General features: G+C 63.3%; 1 protein-coding gene across 1 annotated transcript; it reads right to left on the reverse strand.

Annotated features, from left to right (window-relative positions):
• Window positions 1–894: 894 nt before the first annotated feature.
• Window positions 895–19,644, reverse strand: LOC119146550 (transducin-like enhancer protein 2). Its single transcript, XM_037384399.1, is given in 21 exon segments — window positions 895–1,445; window positions 1,526–1,602; window positions 1,728–1,878; window positions 1,961–2,108; window positions 2,214–2,401; window positions 2,403–2,462; window positions 3,057–3,306; window positions 3,666–3,742; window positions 4,101–4,336; window positions 5,470–5,611; window positions 6,713–6,853; window positions 8,162–8,206; window positions 8,491–8,592; window positions 11,764–11,780; window positions 14,031–14,223; window positions 14,611–14,685; window positions 14,881–14,943; window positions 16,862–16,906; window positions 18,282–18,345; window positions 18,807–18,892; window positions 18,987–19,644. Coding segments are annotated over 21 exon segments (2,892 nt in total). The 5' UTR covers window positions 19,611–19,644; the 3' UTR covers window positions 895–1,337.
• Window positions 19,645–21,550: the final 1,906 nt, after the last annotated feature.

The raw sequence follows: 21,550 nt of genomic DNA on the forward strand, positions 1-21,550 counted from the left end.
CTGGAGAGGATGGGCTGTGTCCCCATCTCCCTCTGTGCCTCCTAGTGTGTATTTAATAATAAAAACAAACAAAAAAGTACAAGGGTGCCGGACCTGGGCAGCAGCCACGGCTGTGGGATGGAGCCAGGTGAGGATGGGCGAGATGGGGGCCACAGCCTCGTCCCCTTTGGTGGCTGCTGCTGCTCATTTCCCTTTCCTGCACCGAGGCAGGTTTGCTGGTGCCTCCGGCTGCAGGCAGGGTGCTGGGTCCTGGCAGGAGCACCACGTGGGTCCTGGCAGCAGCATGGGCTGCCATGCAGCAGAGCAGCGCTGCTGGCGAGGGGAAGGATGCGGTGGTGAGGGGAAGGATGCGGTGGCGAGGGGAAGGATGCGCGGTGGTGGCGGTGCCGTCCCTGGAGCCACCTCTGTGGCTGCAGGCTGGCGGGGAGAGGCCAGCCATGGAGGCAGCGGTGTTTGGAGGAAATGAGATGTGAGCAGTCACGGCTGGCTTATTGGCCTGGCTGCCCACCAGAGCTGCCGTGGGGGAAGCAGGGCTGCTGGATCACGGCCCGCCAGCAGCGGCTGCAGCAAGTGCTGGCGGGGACGTGGGGGTACCACCAGTGACGGGGCTGCGGCCACCATGGGCTCAGGGCTGGCCACATCCAGCCTGGTGCTGCGGTGGCTCCCAGACCCCTCCCAGCTCCACTTTGTGGGGAAGCCACAGCCAAGGCAACCCTTGCTGTGGACCCCAGGGGTGCAGGATGGGTTCTGTCCCCCCCACCGCTGGGCTCTACACCCCAACTGCCACCACCAGAGTGGGCTGAGCCCCAGCTCCCCCCATCCCAGGGGAACTGGAGCTGGGGAGCAGCTCCCCAGGGCTGGGTTTCCATTGGTCCACCACCAAACCAGCCCCTCGTTTGTTCCTTTTTATTAGTAAGAATTGAAAGCACAGTTAAATACATTTCTTTACTGATAATTTACAGCTGTTTTTCAGCAGAAAATGGGCGCTATTACATCAGTAGCAGGATTTCAGGAGGGACAACATCTCAGGCGCTCTTGGCCTTGCGTTGCCCCCCAGCACCCCTCCAGCCTTGCCGGGCAGGTGGTCGGAGCCCAGAGCAGCCCCTGCCCAGGGCTGGGGGTGGGGGGCGGGGGTGGGGGCTGTCCACAGCAAACACCCCCCCTGCTCTCCCCTTCACCTCTGCCCCGTGTCGGGCAGGAACCGGTGGCCCAGGGTTGTTTTGACAGCTGGAAGGAGAGCAGGAGGGAGAGGAGGGCTGTGGGGGGGGGGGCTGGTCCAGCTCCAGGAGCCTTGGGTGTCCTTCCCTGATGGAGGAGGGACGGGGACGGCTAGGGCCTCAGTACACCACCTCGTACACTGTGGCCTTCTTGTCACCAGAGCCCGTAACGATGAATTTGTCATTGATGGAGATGTCACAGCTCAGCACCGACGAGGACTCTTTAGACTGAACGTGAGAGGCGGGCGGTGAGGACGGCACTGGTGGATGAAGCCACCATCACCCCCCTGTCCAAATGCCCCCGGCACCTGGAAGATGCTGGCTCCGTAGGGCGTCCGCCAGGCGTTGAGCAGGTTGTCCTTCCCCGTGCTCACGAACCACTTCCCTGGGGCAGGAGACACAGGGGGTCAGCACTGGGGACTCGGTTCAGGGGAGCTGAGCAGGGTGGGGGACACAAAGATGAGCCGCCAGGCTGCCCCCAGCCCAGGCAGAACCGTGGCGTTCACCTACCGCAGGAGGCGAATTTGAGGGAGAGGACGCAGCTCTCGTGGAGGTGCAGCTGGTACTTGTCCGGTTTGGTGACGTGCAGGATCTCCACGTTGCTGCTCTCCATCCCCACCGCCAGCCACTCTCCCGTCGGGCAGTAACCCAGGGAGAAGATCTGGGGGGAGACGTGGGGGTCAGCCCCAGGGGGTCAGGTCCCAGCCGGCCCCGTGGGGCACCCCGTGGACCCCAGCCCCTACCTGGGAGCTGAAGTCGTGCTGCTGCAGCTGACACCCCTCCCGCAGGTCCCAGCACCGCACCGTGTTGTCCAGCCCCCCCGTCCACAGCTTGGTGCCATCGTTGGAGATGTCGATGCAGCTGGCACCGTCTGTGTGGCCCTGAAACTGCCTGGGGGAGAGGGGGATGGAGAGGGAGGGGGCACGGCTGTCAGCACCCAAAATGCCAGCCCCCCCCCCCCCCAGGTTCCCGCCCTGCCACCAGCCCCCAGCTCACCTCACCATGGTCTGGTTCTGCAGGTCCCACACCACGATGTTGCCGTCGCTGCAGCAGGAGAAGCAGACTTTGGCGTCGGGGCTGATGGCCAGGGCGTAGCAGGCGGGGGCGGAGGAGGTGAGCTCGGCCTTGATGCGGGGCGTGGGGGCCGCCAGGTCCCAGATGGAGAGGGTGCTGGCCTCCCCCCCCCACGATCAGGCTCCGGCCATCGGGCAGCAGCTTGCAGGAGCGGATGTAGTTGTCTCGGTTCTGGGGTGCAGGAGAGAGGACCCCGTTAACCCCTTCACCTCCAGCCCCTCTGCACCCACCCTAGACCGCCTGGTCACCCCAGGGCCACCAGCTCATCCTGCGGGCAGGGGCAGCAGCACTGGGCAGACCCCGCAGCTCTCCCCCCACCCAGGACAGCAGGGCTGGGGCAGAGGGGGCTGTGCCCCCCACCCCATCCCAGGCCCAGAGCGGTCGCCCCAGCCAGCCCGCACAGGAGACCCTCAGTTTGTCACTGCCCTAAGACCAGCCTCGGGGACACCCTCACCCCCGTGTCCCTGCTCAACAGGCACGGCCGGTCCTGGAGGAGACCTGGGGCAGCTGGGAGGCCACCCCACCAGCCCACAGCTCCAAGCACTAAACCATTTTCCCCCACTCCTCAATTTCAGCTGCAGTTGTTGCAGTTCTGAATTGAGATTCCAGGGAAGGGGGTGAGGGAAGCAGTAGTGATCGGTTCGTGGAGGGTATGGGAAACAGATCTCCCGTTCTCACTGCAGACATGAAAGAACTTCCACTGTAACAGGGGCGGATTCCCCTTCCCAGCTCCCACAAAACAAACCCACTGTTCCTTCTCCTTACCAAGCAGTCCAGCTGAGCCACGGCCGTCTTGGTGCCCGGCTGCCCCACGTCCCACACCTTCACGCAGCCCTTGCCCCCGGTGTAGACGTGTCGCGTGGAGTTGCTGATGGTGACGGCGCAGACCACCTCGCCGTGGGTCAGGGTGTGCAGCTGCCGCGCGTGGCGGGGAATGCCAGAGCCGATGAGGGCATCGGGTGGGAAAGGCACTGGCTGCATCTGCCCGTCAGCGCTGACGTGGAAGGAGTAGGCGCTGGGAGGGAGCAGAAGAAAGGACTGAAGGATCCCGGCATGATGCCCGAGTGCAGGAGCTGACCTCTCCCATTAGCCACACTTGAGCCAGGTGGAAGGTGTCCGGTGCGCTCTGGCTAATGAGGGATATAATTAATCAGCTCCTTGTTATCACCAGCTGCCCGGAATGAAACGACAGCGTTGGACTCAGAAGTGGAGAGAAACACCAGCCAGGCCTCGCTCTGCCCTACACCTGAGGGGTGTAGAAATAAGCCCTGGAGAAGAAAGATCCCCCATCCCCCCCCGTGCCCACCCTGTGCTGCCCAGCTTGGCCCCCTGCTGCCCACCCTCCTGCAGCCCCACATCTGTGGCCACGCTTACGGTTTCCCTCCGGGGATGGTTGAGAGCGAAGAAGAGATGGTCGAAGCCCTCAGGTGAGGGTGCGACTCAAAAGCCACCTGCACAAAGCAAAAAGCCTGTGACCAGCAAAGGAGGGGACACCACAGGGGGGCTCTTGCCTTTCCCCACGTACCACAGCAGCCCAGCTCTGGGCAAGGTCCCTGCTGGCTATTTCCTCCACACACAAGTGACAAACCCCACAACAGGCTCCCACAGACCCAGCAGCACACCAGTGGGACTGGGGAGGGGGGGTTTCCAAGCACGCTGCAGCCTCGCACCCTGCACCCCTCCAAAAGGGAGCCTTTCCTGTGGCTGCGCCCCCCGACTCCAGCCCATCGCACATCAGGGGCAGCGTGTGCCCAGGGCAGCAGGGGACAGCAGCAGAGCCAACGCGTGCCAGCAGACTGGGGGACTTACCATGGGGGACTGGCCGTACATCACGGCGCTGCTGACCTGCGGTGAGAGGTGGATGCCCATGTACATGCTGGGGGGCTGGAGGTCCCCGTTGAGGGTAGCGTGAGGCACCATCCCGAAGGAGGACGTGTAGGGGCTGGACATGCTCAGCGGGCTGCGGAGAGCTGCGCAAGGAGAGACCCACTCGCTGGCCCCTGGCCGGCTGGTGTGAGCGAGCAGCACCCAAGGGAGAAGGGCACCTGGCAGAAGCCAGGCAGTGAGAGGCAGCGTCATCTCTGCCCTGGCCCCAGTGGATCGGGAGGAGGACAGGCAGGTGATGGACTGGGAGCCAAAGACCAAAGGAGAGGGGCAGCCCCTGAGTCCCACGAGTCACAGACGGGGATGCAGACGCAGCACGGGAGATCAGATGGCTCTATCCTTCCAAAGGATGCAACATGGACCAGGTGCTAACCCCCAGCAACCCTTGTCTCCACTGCCAGTGCCCTGGCAGCCTTGGCCAGCCCAAGGCACCTGCAGTTGGTGGCTAAGCAGCTCTACCTCCAGGGTCTCAATGGTTTATTGAAATCAATTCCAATTCAATTTTTGCTAAAGCGCTGTCATTTTCTAGCCCAGACATGGGCTTAATATCTCCAGTCCTGGCTCTATTTCTCCCTTGGGCTAACGGTCCTCCTCCCATCACCTTCTGGTCCCTTTGGCTAGACAGTAGCCAAGCTGTTCCAGGGGTCCCTTCCCAAGGCTTCCCTAAATGTCCTCAAGGAAACAGGCAGGAAAAAGGGTGCGACCAGTTCACCACCAGCCACCGCAGAAGCCACTACCGAGCCCTCATCCCCCTCCCTTGTGCTTTCAGAAGCCAGCAGCCATTGACAGGGGCTCCTGGGTCAGCTGGATGTCACCCAGGGTCTCTGCAGCCCCCAGCACACGTAGCCCCTCACCCCTACAGAGATCCTCAGCTGATGAGACTGACCACGTCCTGGCTTCCCACATCCCCATGTGCCAGCAGCGGCACTCAGCCAGCCATCCTACGCCTGCAGCCAAGCCCTGAAGCTGCAGCACCAAAATGATAACTCGTCAGAGACAAATGGGGATCTCCAGGCAAAACACCTGCCCCCCACCCCGAACACCTCCAGCCAAGGGCTCTGCACACCGACACACCTCCAGTGGGTCTGAGCCTATCAGGAAAGCGTCGGCAGTCGGGTACACGATAATTGCATGTAGGTGCATACATTGGCTGTGGTTGTTTGATTGCATGGAGCAGAACGGCCCCCCAGCTCTGCTGATGGGACAGGGCAGCCTGCCTCCCCTTCCTTGCCCCAGCCCCCCAGCACCGTCCCCAGCAGAGCGTGACACCCCCCCGCTGTCCCCGGACACTCACTGATGGTGTTGGTGGCGGGCGCCTTGGTGGGGGGCTGCTGGAGCAGGGTGGCCGAGCTGGGCCCGGGGCCGGGTGTCAGGGAGTCGCAGGGCGGTGAGGAAGAGGAGGGCTTGGAGGTGGGAGCGCTGGCTGGAGGGTCGGTCTGCGGAGCAGAGGGAAGAGCAGCCTCAGCAGCGGGAGTGCTGCCCAGCACCATGTGCCTGCTAACAGCCTCGGACCATGCAGGAGGGCAGGGGGGCGCTGAGAGCACCGCTCCCAGACAGAGCTGGGACAGGGACCCGGCCATCCTGGGCCCGATCCCCTCTCCTTGCCTCCTTCACCCCTCGCACCCTTCTCCCAGCGGGGAAGGAGCCCCACGTCCCCACTCTCCTCCTTGGGCGCAAGTGCCTGACGCAAGCTCCACGTCACCCCAAACGGCCACAATCCCGAGCCCCTACAGCACCCCGCAAGACCCCACAGAGGCTGCTCCCTCCTGCAACCCCCCCCCGTGTGGGGGCACCCCCATCCTCAGCCTGTGTGGAGCAGGACCAGGAGGATGCCTGAGACGAACCAGCCTCTCCCATCCCCACAGCTATGTCATCCCTTTCTTTTTTTTTCTTGCCTCTCCTATTTCTTCCTCTTTTTCTGCCTGGGGATTTTGTCGACACCAGCAAAGAAAAAAAAAAATTAATAACAGAGAAAAGCTACGTGCTGCGCTGGCAGATTGCTCAGGGCGCTTTGTCTGCTCTAATCCGATTGTGCCGGGGAGCTGCTCGCTGCTCCCCACGGCCCCCAGCTGGCTCCTGACCCCGGGATGGCAGGGATGCAGCGCTCGGGTCCCTGCGGTGCCTGGGAGGGCTGACGAGTGGCAGAAACATCCCTCCCCCCTTCCCACACGCTGATGTTTTAATCTGAGCATTAGGCTGGTGCTTGGCAAGGAGGAAGGAGAAAAAAAAAAAAAAAAGGGGGGGAAAAAAAAAAGAAAAAAAAAATCGATTGCTATGAGCAGCTCTGGGGAATCCTGCAGGCAGCCGGATGGAAAGTACCTGCAGAGCCAGGGCTCTGCCTAGCAGACGATTAACTGCCCTCCAAGGGCACAGACCGCTGCCCCCAGCGCTGTGGGGGTCGGTGGTGGGGACCACTCAGCACCAGCAGCATCTCCTCGCCCGCCCGCCTTTGGGCTGCGGCAGAGGGGCCACAGAGAAACCCAGGGCCATGGCCCTGCTGCCCACCCGCGGCCCCTGCTGCCCACATCCCTCCCTACCAGGCTCTGGTCCTTCGGCTTGAGGGGTGTTGTGCTGCGGCTGGAGGCGATGGAGGCAGGGCTCCCGGGCATCTCCCGGCGGGCTAGCAGCAGCCGGCTGCTGGGGGTACGGCCAGGGCTGCCAGGCTCCGAGGGGGGGTCCTGGGGGAAGAAGAGGTCTCCAGGGAGCGGGGAACCTCAGTCCCTCTGCACAGGAGGGCAGGGAAAACAGGAGTCCTGGAGAGCCACCCCTGGGTTCGGAGCCCAGCAGGGACCATCAGGGTCCCACCTACTCCCCGCTGCCCACCGGGTGAGCTGCTCATCCTGCCGCCCACTGTGCAGCATTAACAAGGAGCATCCGCTTGGAAGCCTCAGCTCTGCTCCACAGTCCCCTCAACGAGAAACCTCCTTGATTTTTCTCTTCAAACAAAATTAGAGGCGACAGCAAATTCAGAGGATGCCAGCAGCCGGGGATGGTGACCAGCACACCCAAGGAAGTGCAAAAGGGTCTCTTGGCAGCCCCTCGACAGCTTTTCAGAGGCAAGGCCATCCATCAGCTCTTGCACTCCTATAACCATTCAATTAGGGCTGTGATTTTTATCACCACAATTACACCGACGAGCAATTTTGGTAAGTGTCGTTTTCTGCAGAAATCCCTGCTGATGTTCCTTTCAGGGCTTGTATTTTCTTGGGATGTGGCAGAGGGGGAAAAAATAAATAAAAAAATCACGTGTGTTGTCCCTCCCTCCAGTCTTCCAGGGGAGGAAAAGGGATGTCCCCAAAAACATCATCTCTGCCAAGAACAGCTGGGGCTGGCACATAGTACCGCTGCATCTGCCTTGGTGGTCAGGGAAGGTCGTAACAGAAGCGCCTGGTGGTTTAGTTGCAAAAGACTGAAATTCAGTGTAACCCCTGCCCTGAGACAGGACAGGGCTCAGCGTGCAGAGATCAAGGCTGCCCTGAAGCCAGGCCCTGTAGGAGACCCCCAGACAGGGGCTGGCAGGGCTGGGGATGCTGCGAGCTCTCCTGCCAAAGGCAGCACAGCATCCCTGCCTGCTCCTCCACGAGCAGGACCTGCCAGCAGCAAGCCCAGCATCCCGGGGCTTTCGTCACAGCTTATCAGCCTCCCCATAAGGGATGCTGGAGGAGAGGGGCTGAAATGGGATTGTGAAGTGGAGCCAAGTCTATGAGCTGGAGCTCAGCCCTGGCTGGCACAGCCTTCCACCCGGAGCACTGCAAATCGAAATCAGCCTTGGCTGGCGTGAACACGTCAGAGCGGGGCTGGCTCGTGTCCTGGCTGGCTGCTCCTGCCCAGCTGCAACGACCCAGAGCCTAACAAAGCCCAAAGCTCAGGAACCAGAGTCCCAAATGAACCCCAAAGCTCGGGAACCAGAGTCCTAAACCTGTTGGCTACAGCTTGAGCTGGATACCCCTGCAGGCTTCAGCATGCCCTCAGGGCTGTGGGCTTACCTCATCCACCACCAGGTTGTAGTCACTCTTGTCCCCATCGCTGTCCTGCGAGGGGAGAGAAACCCAGAAAGGCTCAGCCAGGAGCTGGGGGGGGGGACTGCACCAAGCTCTGGGCTCTGCCCCACAGCACCCCAGCCAGCAGAGAGACCCCATTTTCCCCTGCACATCACGTGTGGGGACCAACAGCGACTCAACCCCATGGCTGAGGGGCCTCCCTGAGGAGCTTCGTTGTTTCTTTCCGCAGGATCACAGCCCTTTGCACCCAGGGCAGGCACAGACCCCCCCCGGCCACCCCCAGCTCCTGCAGCCACGCTCTTTGGTGCACTCACGTAATGCCCAGGCTGGTCCTTCTCCTCCCGCTTTCGTTTCAGCCCTGCGCCGCCTGCCCGCTCCTCGTCCTGCAGGCTCTCGGGAGGGGAAGCAGAAACACTCTGAGATGGGGAGAGGGATGCGTGTGAGCCGGTGGGGCAGCAGACGCCCCACAAAGCCCTGCCAGCCACGGCTCCCCTCTCTGCGAGAGCTCCCAGTACCGCTGGCTGCACCCAGCCACCCATCTGTGCACCCTGTGCCACAGCCGGGGAGGGCAGGGGTCCCCTTTCCCCACCAAGCAGGGGTCAGGGCTAAAGGGGGAGACACCACTCTCCCCCTCTGCACAGATACCTGTGGCATCCCCCCACTGGCACCCCTGGCCAAGAGTCCCTGAAGATCCAAATGTACTCGGGGCTTAGCCTGGTGCTTTCAGCAAGGCCGGGGAGGAGGTTTCCTCGTGATCCCCGAGATCCAGCCCAAATTCACCTGTTCAGTTCTGACAGGGCAGAGAGAAGGGAAGCAGGATGGGGACCATCCCTGGGGGTTGGCTGCCCACAGTCTGCTGATGTGGGCAGAAGGCAGATGCACTTTTTAGGGTGCCGAGAGCCTCACCCACATGCAGCCCCAACATGCCATCACCTGCCTTCCCAGTTTGGCCCCAGAACAACTCCAAAGCGAGCTGCCCTCACCCCTTCCCCTGCCCACCCCTCACCTTTCAAACCTGGCCAAGCCCCCCACCCGGGAGAGTGTGGCTGGTCCATCAACCCATCATGCCTCAGTGGAGCAAAGCATCTCCCTGGCTGCAGGGCAGGAGGAAGAGGGCAAGAACAAAGCCCTGCCCCAAACCCCAAAGCCACAGGCTCCCCTTCCTCGCCAGAGCAGAGGGGTGGGCAACTGGGCAGCGGGGCAACAGCCCCTGGTGGGCTGGGATGGATGAGGATGAGGAGTCGCAGCCGTGCCCTGGCCCTGCCGCTGGCACACAGGGCTCTGTGGAGCCGGAGCGGAGCAAGGGATGGCCGAGCTGAGCAAGGCAGCATCCTCAGCTCGCTCAGCATCCTCAGGGCAGCTGGAGAGTAGGTCCACCCCCTCGGGAGACAGCGAGGCATGTCAGAGTGGAAAATCCCCATCGAGCCGTGTTTACTTCACCTTAACCCTGCTGCTGCAGGAGTCAGCGGGCTGGGAAGCAGGATGGGGCTGAGCAGGACACACATCCCCTTCCCCAGATGCTGCCAGCAGCTGCAAGGGGGGCTCAAACCCCCTCCCCACGCTCACTGCTTGGAGGATGACAAGGCAATGCCCACCTGCAGCCCCCCAGCTCTCCTGCAAACCAGAGGAACACGGGGCTGCACTGGTTACTGGAGGGGGCTGCCCTGCCTCCCCCAGCACCCAGGGTGCTTGGGCCGGGGCAGTTTCTGGGACACGGCTCCCAGACCTCCCCAGACCTGCTCTGCAGCCCAGTGTCGGGGAAAAAATGCCCCATCCCCGGGCTCCCACACGCCTGTTTCCAGCACAGTAGGATTAAAAGCCTCGACACATACAAGGAAGGAGCAGAAAGGATGCTCCCTGTCCCCTGGGTGATCTCTGGAGGAGGCACCCCAGTATATCTGGGACCACAGCGGTGATCCATCCTGCACAACACAGCGACCATCTCTCCCTCCTCCTCTCCCACCTGACTGCAAGCCCACGAAGATCAATGCCAATTGCTCCCCAGTGGAGGGGCTCGTTAACCCTTCTTTCCCCTGCCCGTACCAGGAGCTGAGCCCTGGCTTACTGCAGCCACCGAGCCTGGGAAGGCAGTCACAGACCTGGACTCAATACCAGGGGCGGGGGGTATCTTAAAGGGGGAAGGCGCAGCCAAGGGTTGCAGAGGGGCTGGCAGCACTAGGCTTAGGTAAGGAGACCTGTTCAGAGCGTTTCCTAGATTCCTTGAAAAGGGCAGGGCTGGTTATTTTGGGAGCAGCCCTCAACCTTTAGATCTTTGCATCAGCAGAGACCAAACTGAGGTGGCCCAGAACCTTCAGCTACAAAACCCCGATGCAAACACAGCCCAGCCAAGGCAGCAAGGCAAAAGGAACAAGGGTTACAGTAAGCAGAGCCCCTTCATCTTATACCCTCCGCTCAGACGTGCTCCTGGGCTCCCCTACACCCCTACGCACCCACAGTCACCACTTGGCTGCTCCCACCCTCCACCCCACAGCTGGATTTACTCCTGCAGCCCTGTGGAGCTCAGACACAGCTCTGTTCCCCCCTAGGCACGGTGGCATTTCGGCACTGCCACCACCACACGTGTGCCAGGGGAGCAGGCGCCAGCTCAGGGGCAGGAGCAGCTCTGGAGCCCGTGCGCTCGCACCCCGGGGGCTCAAGGCAACAGCAGGAGCGCTGGACCCTCTGCCCTGGGTGAGCAAGGATGGGAACGCACAGTGGGATGTGGGTCACCGCCCCCTCCTTTAGGATGGCTGGGAAAGAGGCTCTTTCTAGCCCTTGGGAAATCGGCTCCGCTGAGAAATAGGGATGACCCCAAAATTCCTCAAATCCAGAGACCTGACCCAGCCTCCCGAGGACCCTGTGGATGACGGCAGAGCTGCCCCCAAGCCCCTCTCCCCACCTACCCCTGCGTCATGGCTTGCCCTTACCCTCTTGCCACACTGTGCCCTCGCAACCTCTGTACTCAGGAAAGGCCAGTCCTGGGAGCCCATCACCCCAGTCACCTCGTGTGCCAGCACAGCCTTGGAAGTGACTCCTGGTGGCAGGGGGAGACGTCCCCTGCCCTGATCCACCGAGCTGGGGAGGGAAGGGGGGGAAAGGAGCCCACCCATCGGCAGGAATGAGTGGGAGACCCAAAGCCCCCAGCAGGAGAGAGGGTGCCTGGGCTGTGGCATACAAGGGAACACCACGGCCCTGCTCTACCCGCAGAGCTGCCCCCCCTCCCTGGCAGCCCCGAGACCCCCACCCAGCCCCGGATACCGAGACCCCTGTCGCTGCCTCCCTTTGGGCTGGAGCCTGGCCTCGCCTGTGCCACCAGACAGAGGACAGCTCAGCTACCTCTGGGCTGTTTGCTTTGAAAAGGTCAGGAAACAAAACATTCCTGGAAATCCTACCGCCAACGCTTGCCAAGGGAGCTGGCTGCAAGACGCAGCCCCTGCGCCTGCCCACAATGCCAGCCCCAGCTCCGAGCTGCCCCACCACCAAGCCCACCGCTGGCCCTGGGAGCCCTCCCAGCACCCCCAGCCAGCTCTGCCTCCCACCCGGAACACGCTGGAGATGCCAGAGCCAGGACCACCAGGACCACTTACCCGGCTCGGGGTGTGCTCTGGAGCCCGGTGGCAGCAAGGAGGGGCATCCAGGTGGATCCACGGCAGCGAGGCAAAGGGAAGGAGAGGAGAAGGCTGTTAATGCGGAGGCTGCACCCCAAGGACCCCGGCAAAGAGGAGAGGGGGGCGCTGCAGGGCACGGGCTGAAAAATCACACCCAATTTCCCACTTTTTCCAACCACAGCGTGAATTCTCTGATGTCTAATAGGTGGCGAGCACATTGGCCTTCCTCAGGGATGTGGGGGGGAACCTCTATCCACTCACAAAAAATTCACTCCAGCTTTGGAATCTCTCCCCTGGATGTGGCAACGGGTCCAGGGCTGCCAGGAGGGGACAGCCAGGCAGCTGAGACCTCCTGAATCACACCCATCCTATTCCCTTAGGAAGCCATTGCTAAAAAGCCCTGCTTGGAAACCCTCCGAGGCTTTTTTGCACACACACCAAAATGGGTCCAGCTCCCTGAGCTGATGGAAGCAGTGCCAGGCGCTTGCTGCAAGCCTAAGCGTGGCGTTACGGGCTGGGGTCTAGCAGCCCTCCCTGGCTGCTTTTCACTCCTAACAGTTGCATCAGCATTTGGAGAGAAAAAACTGGTCCCAGTCTGCTGGCAAAAGGAGGCAGGTGGGTGTCAGATGAGGGATTCTCCATGTGGGCAGCTGCTCCAAGGCTATGGTCCCCATGAAGCCAGGGAAAGGGGAGGGAAAGGGATGGGGTCCCCTGCCATGCCATCAGCACTTGAGCCCTCGCTCAGCTTGATCCACACCAGCTCTGGCTAACTGGCAGAGCACCAGGGATTAACCCAAGCCATATGTAGCATTTCACTTTCTTTTTTTTTTTTTTTTTTTTTTTTAAAAAAAAGGGATTATTCTGGGTGTCTTTGTGCCCTCTGCCATGGCTGGATACCCCTGCCAAGGGGCAGCTGGGGGCTGCGCACAGCAGGAGCTGCCGCTGGAAGCAAGCACAGGCTAGTCGGGTCTCTAAGGGTTAAGGGCAGGCACAGCACAGCCTGCTTTTATCCTCTTTCTGGAGTTTGTTTTTCTCCTTGGGTGGAAGGCCATCCTTAAAGAAACACTGACAGAATTAAAACCACAGACACCTGTGTACAGGGGCACAAAGCAGGCACGGATGGATTCCTGCTGCTATTTTCACCACCGTGAAATCTTACAGGCAAAACTGCATCATTAGGAAAATGCAACAAGCCACTGCCCAGTTTTGCTGTTGCTGCTGGGTCCTGTCCCAGCAGCGTTCCCAGGCCCCAAACTGGGGAATCAAGAGTAGCCAGCACCTTCCCCAGAGGAGTCCGCAGAGGAGCATCGCGACGGCTGCTGGATTCTGCCTGTTTCTAGCCCCTAGTGCAGCCCCACGGCCCAGAGCCCCCTGCCCCTGCCTCAATCCTCCCCTCAGCAAACCCCCCCGATGCTCTGCAGAAGGTGACTGGAGCTCAGAGCGGCTTCTCCTCCATAAGTGCTTCAATAGCAACAATCCACCAGCAAAGCCGGGTGGTGGTATTAATTTGGCCCAGACCTGCCAGTAGCATTCAGAGCACTGATTTAACGATGATTAAATATTGATGATGTTTGTAAAGCACTTTGTGATGCTGATAGGATAAGGCACCCATAAGGATGAGGAATTACTGCTATTTACAAGGCACCTGCACATGCAACAAGGCTCTGCTCTCTAAATTCCTTGCCCCAGACCCATGGCTCAGAGTTTCTACCAGGGGCTTGTGACTCTTCCCTTGTATTTTCCCGTGAAGCCTGGGCTTCAGGCATCAGATCTTTACCTGGTGTAAACCCTGGTGTAAACAGAGAGGGTTCCTCTGTGATGGGGACCTCACGCCCTCCCAGTGCCTTGTGGAGGGGGGACCATCACGCACTGGAAGTACCCACGGAAGTGGGAAGACCCATGTGTGCATACACATGTGCCCGGAGCTCTGCTGCCCAGCACCTGGGGCGCACACACAGCTGCCCCCCACACCAGCACACACCATCACTGCTTGGCAGCTGTTCCCTTGGTCAGAAATAGAGCCAGCCTCCCTGGGCTGCAGACATTTAATTAGCTGGATCTGTCATTCACAGTGCTTGCTGCTCCCCCCAGCCCTGTGGAGCAGCTGCCAGGCATCGAAGAGCCCTGGAAACAGGCAGAGCAGGCGGCAGGATCCCTCCCAGCACTGCCCGTGCACCCCTGGGGCATCTGCCCAGCACCGACTCAGCCAGCCTTCCAAGGGTTAATCCAGCTGTGCTTCCCCTTACCTCTGTTCTCCCCATCCTGGGCCACTCTGTCCTCCTTGGCGGCCAGCTGGGACTGCGCCATCAATGCCCCTGAGAGTGCCAGGAGCCCCGAGGTGCCACCAGCCCCACTCAGGCTAGAAGGCTGCATGCTGGAGGGGTGGGGTGTCAGCGGGATGGGGGATGCGTGGTGGGAGAGGTGCTGAAGCTGCTGCTGCTGAAAGAGAAAAAGCAAATGGTCCTCTCTGCGGGAGGAGAGCGCCGCAGCCATGCCCGGCACCCCTCAGCTCCCCGCCTGAGCTGCAATGCGAAGCGCAATGGGATGAGGACAAGGAGGGGAGCGAAGCTGCCCGGGTCACATCACCTGCCCCTTCCACCCACGGCACCTCGAGGACCACCCCGCTGCGGACCTGATCCCAACTCTGCCCTGCTCTGCTCAGCGAGGACCCCAGAGGCTATCGAGCCCTCTCCCCGCAGGGGACCAGCCCTGGGCTTAGTGAAGTGGCACAGACCCTGGCTTCCCTCGTCACCGTGCCCATCACCGTGCCCTCCGAGCCTCCGAGCAGGAAAGAGCCTTCACCCTCGGCCAGACAGCACAACTCACCCCGACGATGCTGTTCAGCTCGCCCATGGTCACCTGCTTGGCACGCTCCACAGCCTGCAGGACCTGCTGCTGGTGCTGGGAGGGAAGAGCACTGGGAGGTCACACTGCGCTCCTGCCCACAGGGACCACGCAGCCCAGAGCCACCCCAGCTGGAAGTTTTCCCCCTACCCCCGAACACCCCATCATTTGGGCTGGACTCGGGTTCACGCCTTCCTGAGAGCCACAGAGGAGCCTGAGCAGCTCCGTGCACATCCCCTGCCTCCCCCTTACCTCCTGTGTCAGGAAGGGCACGATCTGGGCGCAGATGGCACTCAGCCTCTTGACAATCTCTGCCTGGAAGAAGAAGCAGGTATCACCATGGATGGGAGGGCTCCGAGCCCTGTCCCATCCCCTCCAGCAGGGAGGGCAGCCAAGCATCCTCCCCACCCACACCCCAGCTCAGCTTTAATCCTGCTGCCTCCTCGTCCCCACTGGGATTTCCCAAGCTGCTGCCAAGGGAAGACCCTGCCCAGGGCTGCGGGACCCTCCCAGGCTGTCAGGTCCCCCGCTCCCCCCCCCCCCATAAGCACATGGGAGGGAATCCGATTCCTAAATCCCTGCGTGGCTCCAGGCCAAGCGGAGCGCTGAGCTGTCAGTCCTTTCGCAGCCCAGCTGGCTTTGCTCAGCCCAAACCCATCTCGGCTTTGCGGGCTGCCGCTCTCGCAGCCAGCGGGCAGGCTGGCAGGGATGGAGAGCCCAGCCGCAGGCGCTGGCAGCCGGCCACCAGCGTGCCGCGTGCTCTCTCTCCGAACATCAAGACTCCAGGCCAAAGGGAAGGCAAAATTCACACAAAAAAATTCAGCCCCTCGCTGCAGCGCCCCGGTAAAGCCCTGCAAGGCAGGGAGCTTGCCCTGGCTGGAGCAAGGGCCCCAGCTCCCCCCCCGCTGAAGCCCCCCGGAGCCGGCAGCTCTCCGGAGGGGAGCAGAGGCACCAAGCACTCCTGTTCCTGCCCAGCAAGCGGCAACGAGGGAAGGCAGAGGACCTGGCACATCCTCTCCTCAGCCTGCGGTTACACACGGTGGGGGTAAGCGGCATTTCCCAAGGGAAGGGGCTGTGGCTTCCATCCCAGCCTCTCCACAAGCAAGCCTGTGCCTCGGAAAACTTGCCAAGCCCCTCCCTGCCCCCCATTGCACACCCACCCTGGCACTGGCGGAGAGGTTGGTGGCTCTGAAGTGTTTTCTCATCTCAGATTTCCGACAATCCCCGACAGCCTTGCGGAGAGGTCAAACCGCCCCCGCACAGAGCCGGCAATGAACAAAGGGAACGTTCACCTGCTGCACTCAAAGGCTGCCCGCGCCCGGGAGCACACCGGTGCCCACCAGTAGCCTGGTCACCCACTGGTCCCAGCCCTGACACCCACCACGGGACCCCGGGAGGCAGAGACGCCCCCTCCTCCAGACCTCTCCTGCCCTTGTAGAGCTGGGAGCTGGACTTGGCTGAGCCAGGGCTCCCCCTCCTCCATGCTTGGCCATCACCTGTGTCACCTTGCAGGCAGAGTCCCCAGCCCCGCATGGCTCAGGCCACCCTGGGGTCCCAGTCCCACCCGGGGTCCCAGCATATGGGGATGGCAGGAATGTGCTCGCGGGCTCTACGACTCTCCCTGCTAACAAAAGGAGCAAACTCGGAGGGGCTGAGCCAGCTGGAGGAATATGGCAGTTGACTTGCCACTTTGTCAGGCATTGGTCCAAACTAATTTCCCTGGCAGAGAGCCCGCGATGACTAGATTGATAAATCTGAAGAGGGAAAGCAAATTAACACTGGAACAAAAGGGGAGCCAGGGAAGGGTGAAAACACTCCTCTGGCTTCAGGAAAGGAAAAGGGGATTAAGAAAAAAGAAAAGAAAAGAAAAGAAAAGAAAAAAGAAAAGACAAACCATTTGCCTCTGGGCTCCAGGTTCTGCTGTTTCCTCCACACTCCCTCCTGCCCTGGGCCTCAGGGAACCAGGGGAGGTGGGTGCGCAGGGCCAGGCTCCCCGAGGTGCTCCGCAGTGCCAGGGGATGCCCTGTCCCAAGGCACCCACCAGAACCCAGCAGCGCACACCCCGACACCCACCGAGCCCCTCCACAGGGCAGCCCCTCGCCCCTTGCACTGCCACGTCTACCCAGGCCATTACACCCACACGGAGACAAGGGAGATCGTTTTCCAACAAAGTCTCCGTCCTCGGCCTCTTGCCACCATCCCCCGCTGCTGGCGCGGACCCCTCCTCACTTACCTGCTTGTGCATTTCGATGTTCAGCCCGTAGGACATCTCATAGTACTGAGAGCAAAAAATCACAACACAGCGGCGTTAGGAGCTGCCCAGAGCAAACGGCCGGCAGCAGGCAGGGGCTCGGCAGCCAGCCCACCCCACTGCCCCCCACCGAACCCCACCGCTGCTGCTGAGGGTCCTCGCTCCCCCAGCCCAGGAGAAACAGCTCACACCTGTGCCATGAGCTTGGACAAGGCAGGGAGCGCCCACCACGTGGACCATTTAGCACCCGTGATGATTATACTGCCATTTCTGCATTCGCTTATGCAGCCCCACTGCCCCCCACATCCCCTCCTGGCCAGGCCTGTCCCTCCCCCCTCTGACCCCAGACCCACGCCCCGATGCAGCTGCCCATCCATCCAGTCACGTGCCGGTGCAAAAGCCAAGATGACACCAGGTGACACCTTTCACTGGTAGCGGTGACAGCAGCAGACCCCATCCTCATGCCCCTGAGGATGGGGAGAAGGGGAGGACCAAAGGACTGGCCTTCTGCCAGCGAAACCCCCTTCAAAGGCGGCAGCCCACCTCTGGGAATCCCTGAGCCTCCAGGATGTGGGAAGGGACCCCAGCTGTGGGGTGACAGGACCGTGCCCTGCGACGCCAATAAAGCTGAGGACACCCCCAGCCTCACCGCCAGGGCTGGCATCACCCAGGGCACGGGGGCTGCCCAAGTTGGATCCATTTGCCTTCTGGATGGTGAAACTTGGGGTCCCTGTTTCCCTAGAGGGGCTGGTAACATCAGATGCTGAAGGAGAGGGGGATGCTGCTCCGGCTCTGCAATTCCCATCCTCTTCCCCTTCCTTCCAGGGGCCACCCCCCTGCAAGGGCTGCCAGCAGAAGGGTGGGCTTGCGGGGGTGGGGGGTGGGGTGTCAGGGGCTGTTAGCCCCCCACGGGTAACCACAGAGGGGTCCTGCCCTGCTCATTCTGAAGGCGGCTTCCCCTCCTCCCCAAAACACCAGCCTTGGGGTGTCACTTCCAAGACACCCCCTCCCCTGGGAGAGAGACAGGGAGGAGGGGACAGAGATCTTAAAAAGCCAAATGGAAAAAGGGAAAATAATAAAAAAAAAAAAAAAAGAAAAGAAAAGAGACAAAACCTATGGCAGGATTCCTGGGCTCAAGCAGCACCGAGTGGCAGCAGACAGCGGCAGAAGAGCCAGCGTTGCTAGGAATAACCATTAACCCCTTCCTAACTCACACACCCCCAGCCCAGCAGCCGGGCCAGGCAGCCCCCCAACCCCCACCCCGCAGGGTGGGGGGGCTCGGGGAGCCCCCCGGCCCCTCTGAGCAGAGCCCAGCGCCCAGGACCTCAGCGGCGGGTGGCACTCGGGGGGAGGGTGGGGGGAGGGTCGGACAGGGCAGGGGGACAGGGCAGGGGGGGCTCACCATGACATAATGTCTCTGCATCTCTGTCTTCTCGCTCACCAGCTTCTCACATTCCAGCTTCAGGCTGCGAAGAGGGGCCGCGGGTTTCACTGAGGGACCCCCACCCCTTGCCCCATCCCTCCTCCCCCCAAATCCCCGGCGCCGCGGGAGGGTCCCGCACCCACCCTTAAGTGGACCCCGGGGGACTCGTGCTGCCCCCCCCCCCGGCCCCGCTCCCCACGGCGCACCCGCCCCCCCCCCCCGCCCTGCTGCCGTCCCCTCCGCGTCGCCCCGTCCGCAGCTCAGCTGGAGGAAACAAGGGGGGGGTGGTCTCCCCTTGGGACCCCCACTCGAGACCTGACACCCCGATTCTCACCTTCACGCTCCGCCTCAGCCCACACCCCCCTCCCGGGGACCCCTTTCTCCAGTCTCCCCTGCCCCGGTTCAGCGCCCGTGTCCCCCGCCGTGCCTGGGCTCCCCGGGATGCCCCTTCCCCGGACCCCCCACCCCCCGAGCCCCGAGCACCCCGAGCCCCCCGCCCCGCACCTGTGGTACTGCGCCTGCAGGAACTGGAATTCCTCCTTGATGCGATCGCAGATCTCCAGGACCGAGAACTTGAAGGGCTGCCCGGGCTGGAGAGAGGCGGCCCGGCTGCAGGCTGTGGCCCCGCCGCGCTGCCCCCGCCCGGCCCGTCCCGTCGAGCCCCCCGCCCGCCCTGGTACTTACCGGGTGCCGTCCCTGCGGAAACATCGTGAGCACCCGCACCCCGGCGCCCCCCGCCCCCGCTGGGCTCCGCGGGGGTCCCTCGCCTCGACGGCGGCAGCGGGAGGGCGTTGGGGGCGGCGCGGGGGCGGGGGGCGGCGGGGCGCCGGGCGGCTCAGGCGGGGCGGGGGCGGCGGCCGTCGGGCGGGCGGGCGGCCCGCCGGCCGTGGGGTCTCCGTTCGCCCCCCATGGGGGCCGGGGCAGGGCGGGAGGCGGCGGCGGGGCCCGCGGTGGTCCCCGGCTGGCGGAGCTGCCGCCCGGCCCCGCCGCCCCGGTCGCCGGCGCCCGCTTAAGGTGGCGCGTCCCCGCCGGACGGGAGCGGCCCCGACGCCCCCACGGGCAGCACCGGAGCTGCCGCCTCGCCGCGCCGCCTTGGGGCACCGGGCAGGCGGCGGCCCCGCTGCCCCAGCGATGCCGGAGACCGAGGGGGGGCCGGGGAGGGGCCGAGCGGCGCCGGGCGGGGGGCACCCGCCCCCAGCGCTGCCCCCACCCTGCGGCCCCCGGCCCGGCCCCACTCGCGGCGCGGCGGTTCCGTGGGACCCTGGCCCAGGGCCGGGCGCGGAGCCGCACCGGCAGCCCCCGGAGCATCCCCGTGTCCCCGGGAGCGCAGTCACCGCTCCTGCCCCCCCCCCCCCCCCCCGACCCGGGGCAGCGCGGGGGCACGGAAACCACAAACGGGGGCAGCCGGGCCGGGGACCCCCCGGGGTGTGGGCTCACCGCCGGGGAGCGGGGACACCGGCTCACCGCCGGGCCGGGCGCGGGGCCGCAGGGAGCATCAGGCCAGAGGGTCCCGCGGGCCCGGTCCCTCGCCCACCCGGCGATACCGGCCAGGGGCACCGGGCGCGCCTCGGGGACGCGCAGCCCCGCCGAAAGCGCGCAGCAGCCCCCCCCGCCCCGCTCCACCTTAACCAGCCCCCTGCACCGCCCCGGCGGCGTTCGCAGCTGTCATTGGCTACCGCTACGGGAGCGCCAGCCAATCCCCCTGCGCCGTTCCCACATGGGTTCGTGACGCCACTCGCCGGGAAGGCCAATGAGGAGCTGAACGGGCCACGGCGGCGCGAGCGGCGGCGGCGCGGGGCACGCTGGGAGCTGTCGTCCGCCGCCGGGCCGGGGCCGCGGGGCCTGTCCCGCCTGTTCCGCCCGAGCCCGGCCGGTCCGGCCCGGCCGCTGCCCGCGGGGCCCGGGGGGGCGGTGCGGAACTCTGGGCGGGCCCGGCCCCGTGCTGCTGGCGCTCCCGGCGCGGGCGGCCGGGGCGGGCGGACTCCGCGGCCCACAAGGCCTCGCGGCGCCGCCGGCTGCCACTCAAAGTAACGTGGGGCTGCGGGGCCGGGCCGGGCTCCCCGCTGGCCCCGAGGCTGCCCCGGCCGGCAGCGCGGGGAGGGGGGGGAAAGCCCCGGCCGGCCCCGGGGCCCGAGGCCCTCGGCGGAGTTTCCCGGCGGCTGCCGCTGACCGGGAGCACCACGGCTCGCCGCCGGGCCGGCCCCTCCGCGGGGAGCAGAGCGGCTGCCTGGGGGCCCACCCCGGCCCGGGGCAGCGGGGTCGCCCCGGCACCGCGACCCCTGAGTCCTGCCGGTGGGACGAGGTCGGGCCCTGCCCCCGCTCTCCCGGCGCCGTCTCCCTCCCCAGCGGCCCCGGGCAGCCCCCGGCCCCAGGCAGCCTCTGGCCCGAGAGCCCCCCGCTCCGCCCAGGGCCCCCCCGGTCCCCCCCAGCCCTCCTCGCCCCCCTCCCCCCTCAGCCTGCTGCAAAGCCCCTGCACTTGTGGCTGGGAGCGCGGGGAACAGGCCTTCAATATTGCAGGACCCAGCTGTACCTGTGCACTGCACAGCCAGGCACGAGGGTAAATATTTAATGCCTCACATTTCATCCTAATCTTTTATTAATTGTGTTATTTACTTCCCGCATGCTGGCAGCAGCCGGGGCAGGGGCAAGGTGGTGGGCACCAAAGTCCCTCCTCTCCCCATCCCACACTGTCCCGGGGCTGCCTGTTGCCACTGCCCCCTCCCCACAGTGCCCCGGCAGGGACTGAAGGCCTTCCCGTGGTAGTGGACAGAGCCCCCCAGCCCTGAGCAGTCCCCCTGCAGCCCCTGTGCCCCCCCCAGCCGTGGCTGGCTCACCAGGGAGATCCAGCACTGCAGGGAGGGATGGCCCCTGGCCTGCCACCTTGGCTCCAAAGCCCTTGAAAAACCTTCCTTTCGCATATGCGTGTGTGTATATTGTATATCTACACCTATGAATATACATATTTTAGTCCAAATGTAAAGTTTTAGAGAATTTATTTTTGGTTTGTTGTCTTATTGGGGGAGGTTGTGTTTTTTTTTATTTAAGGAGTGTTTTTGCAAAAGCTGGAAGCGTTTCAGATTGTGTTTCAAGGGAATGAGAGACTGAGAAAGATGTTTTGCAGCATTTTTCAAAACTCCTTACCAAAAATTGCTGCTTTTCCTTAGGCAGTTTCTCTGCTCTCCTGTCTCAGAGAGTGACACAGGTAAGCCTGGAACAGGCAGTCCCGGAATGATGGATGTCACACATGT

Source organism: Falco rusticolus, chromosome 4, assembly GCF_015220075.1.
Source record: "Falco rusticolus isolate bFalRus1 chromosome 4, bFalRus1.pri, whole genome shotgun sequence".
NCBI classification, from domain to species: Eukaryota; Metazoa; Chordata; class Aves; order Falconiformes; family Falconidae; genus Falco; species Falco rusticolus.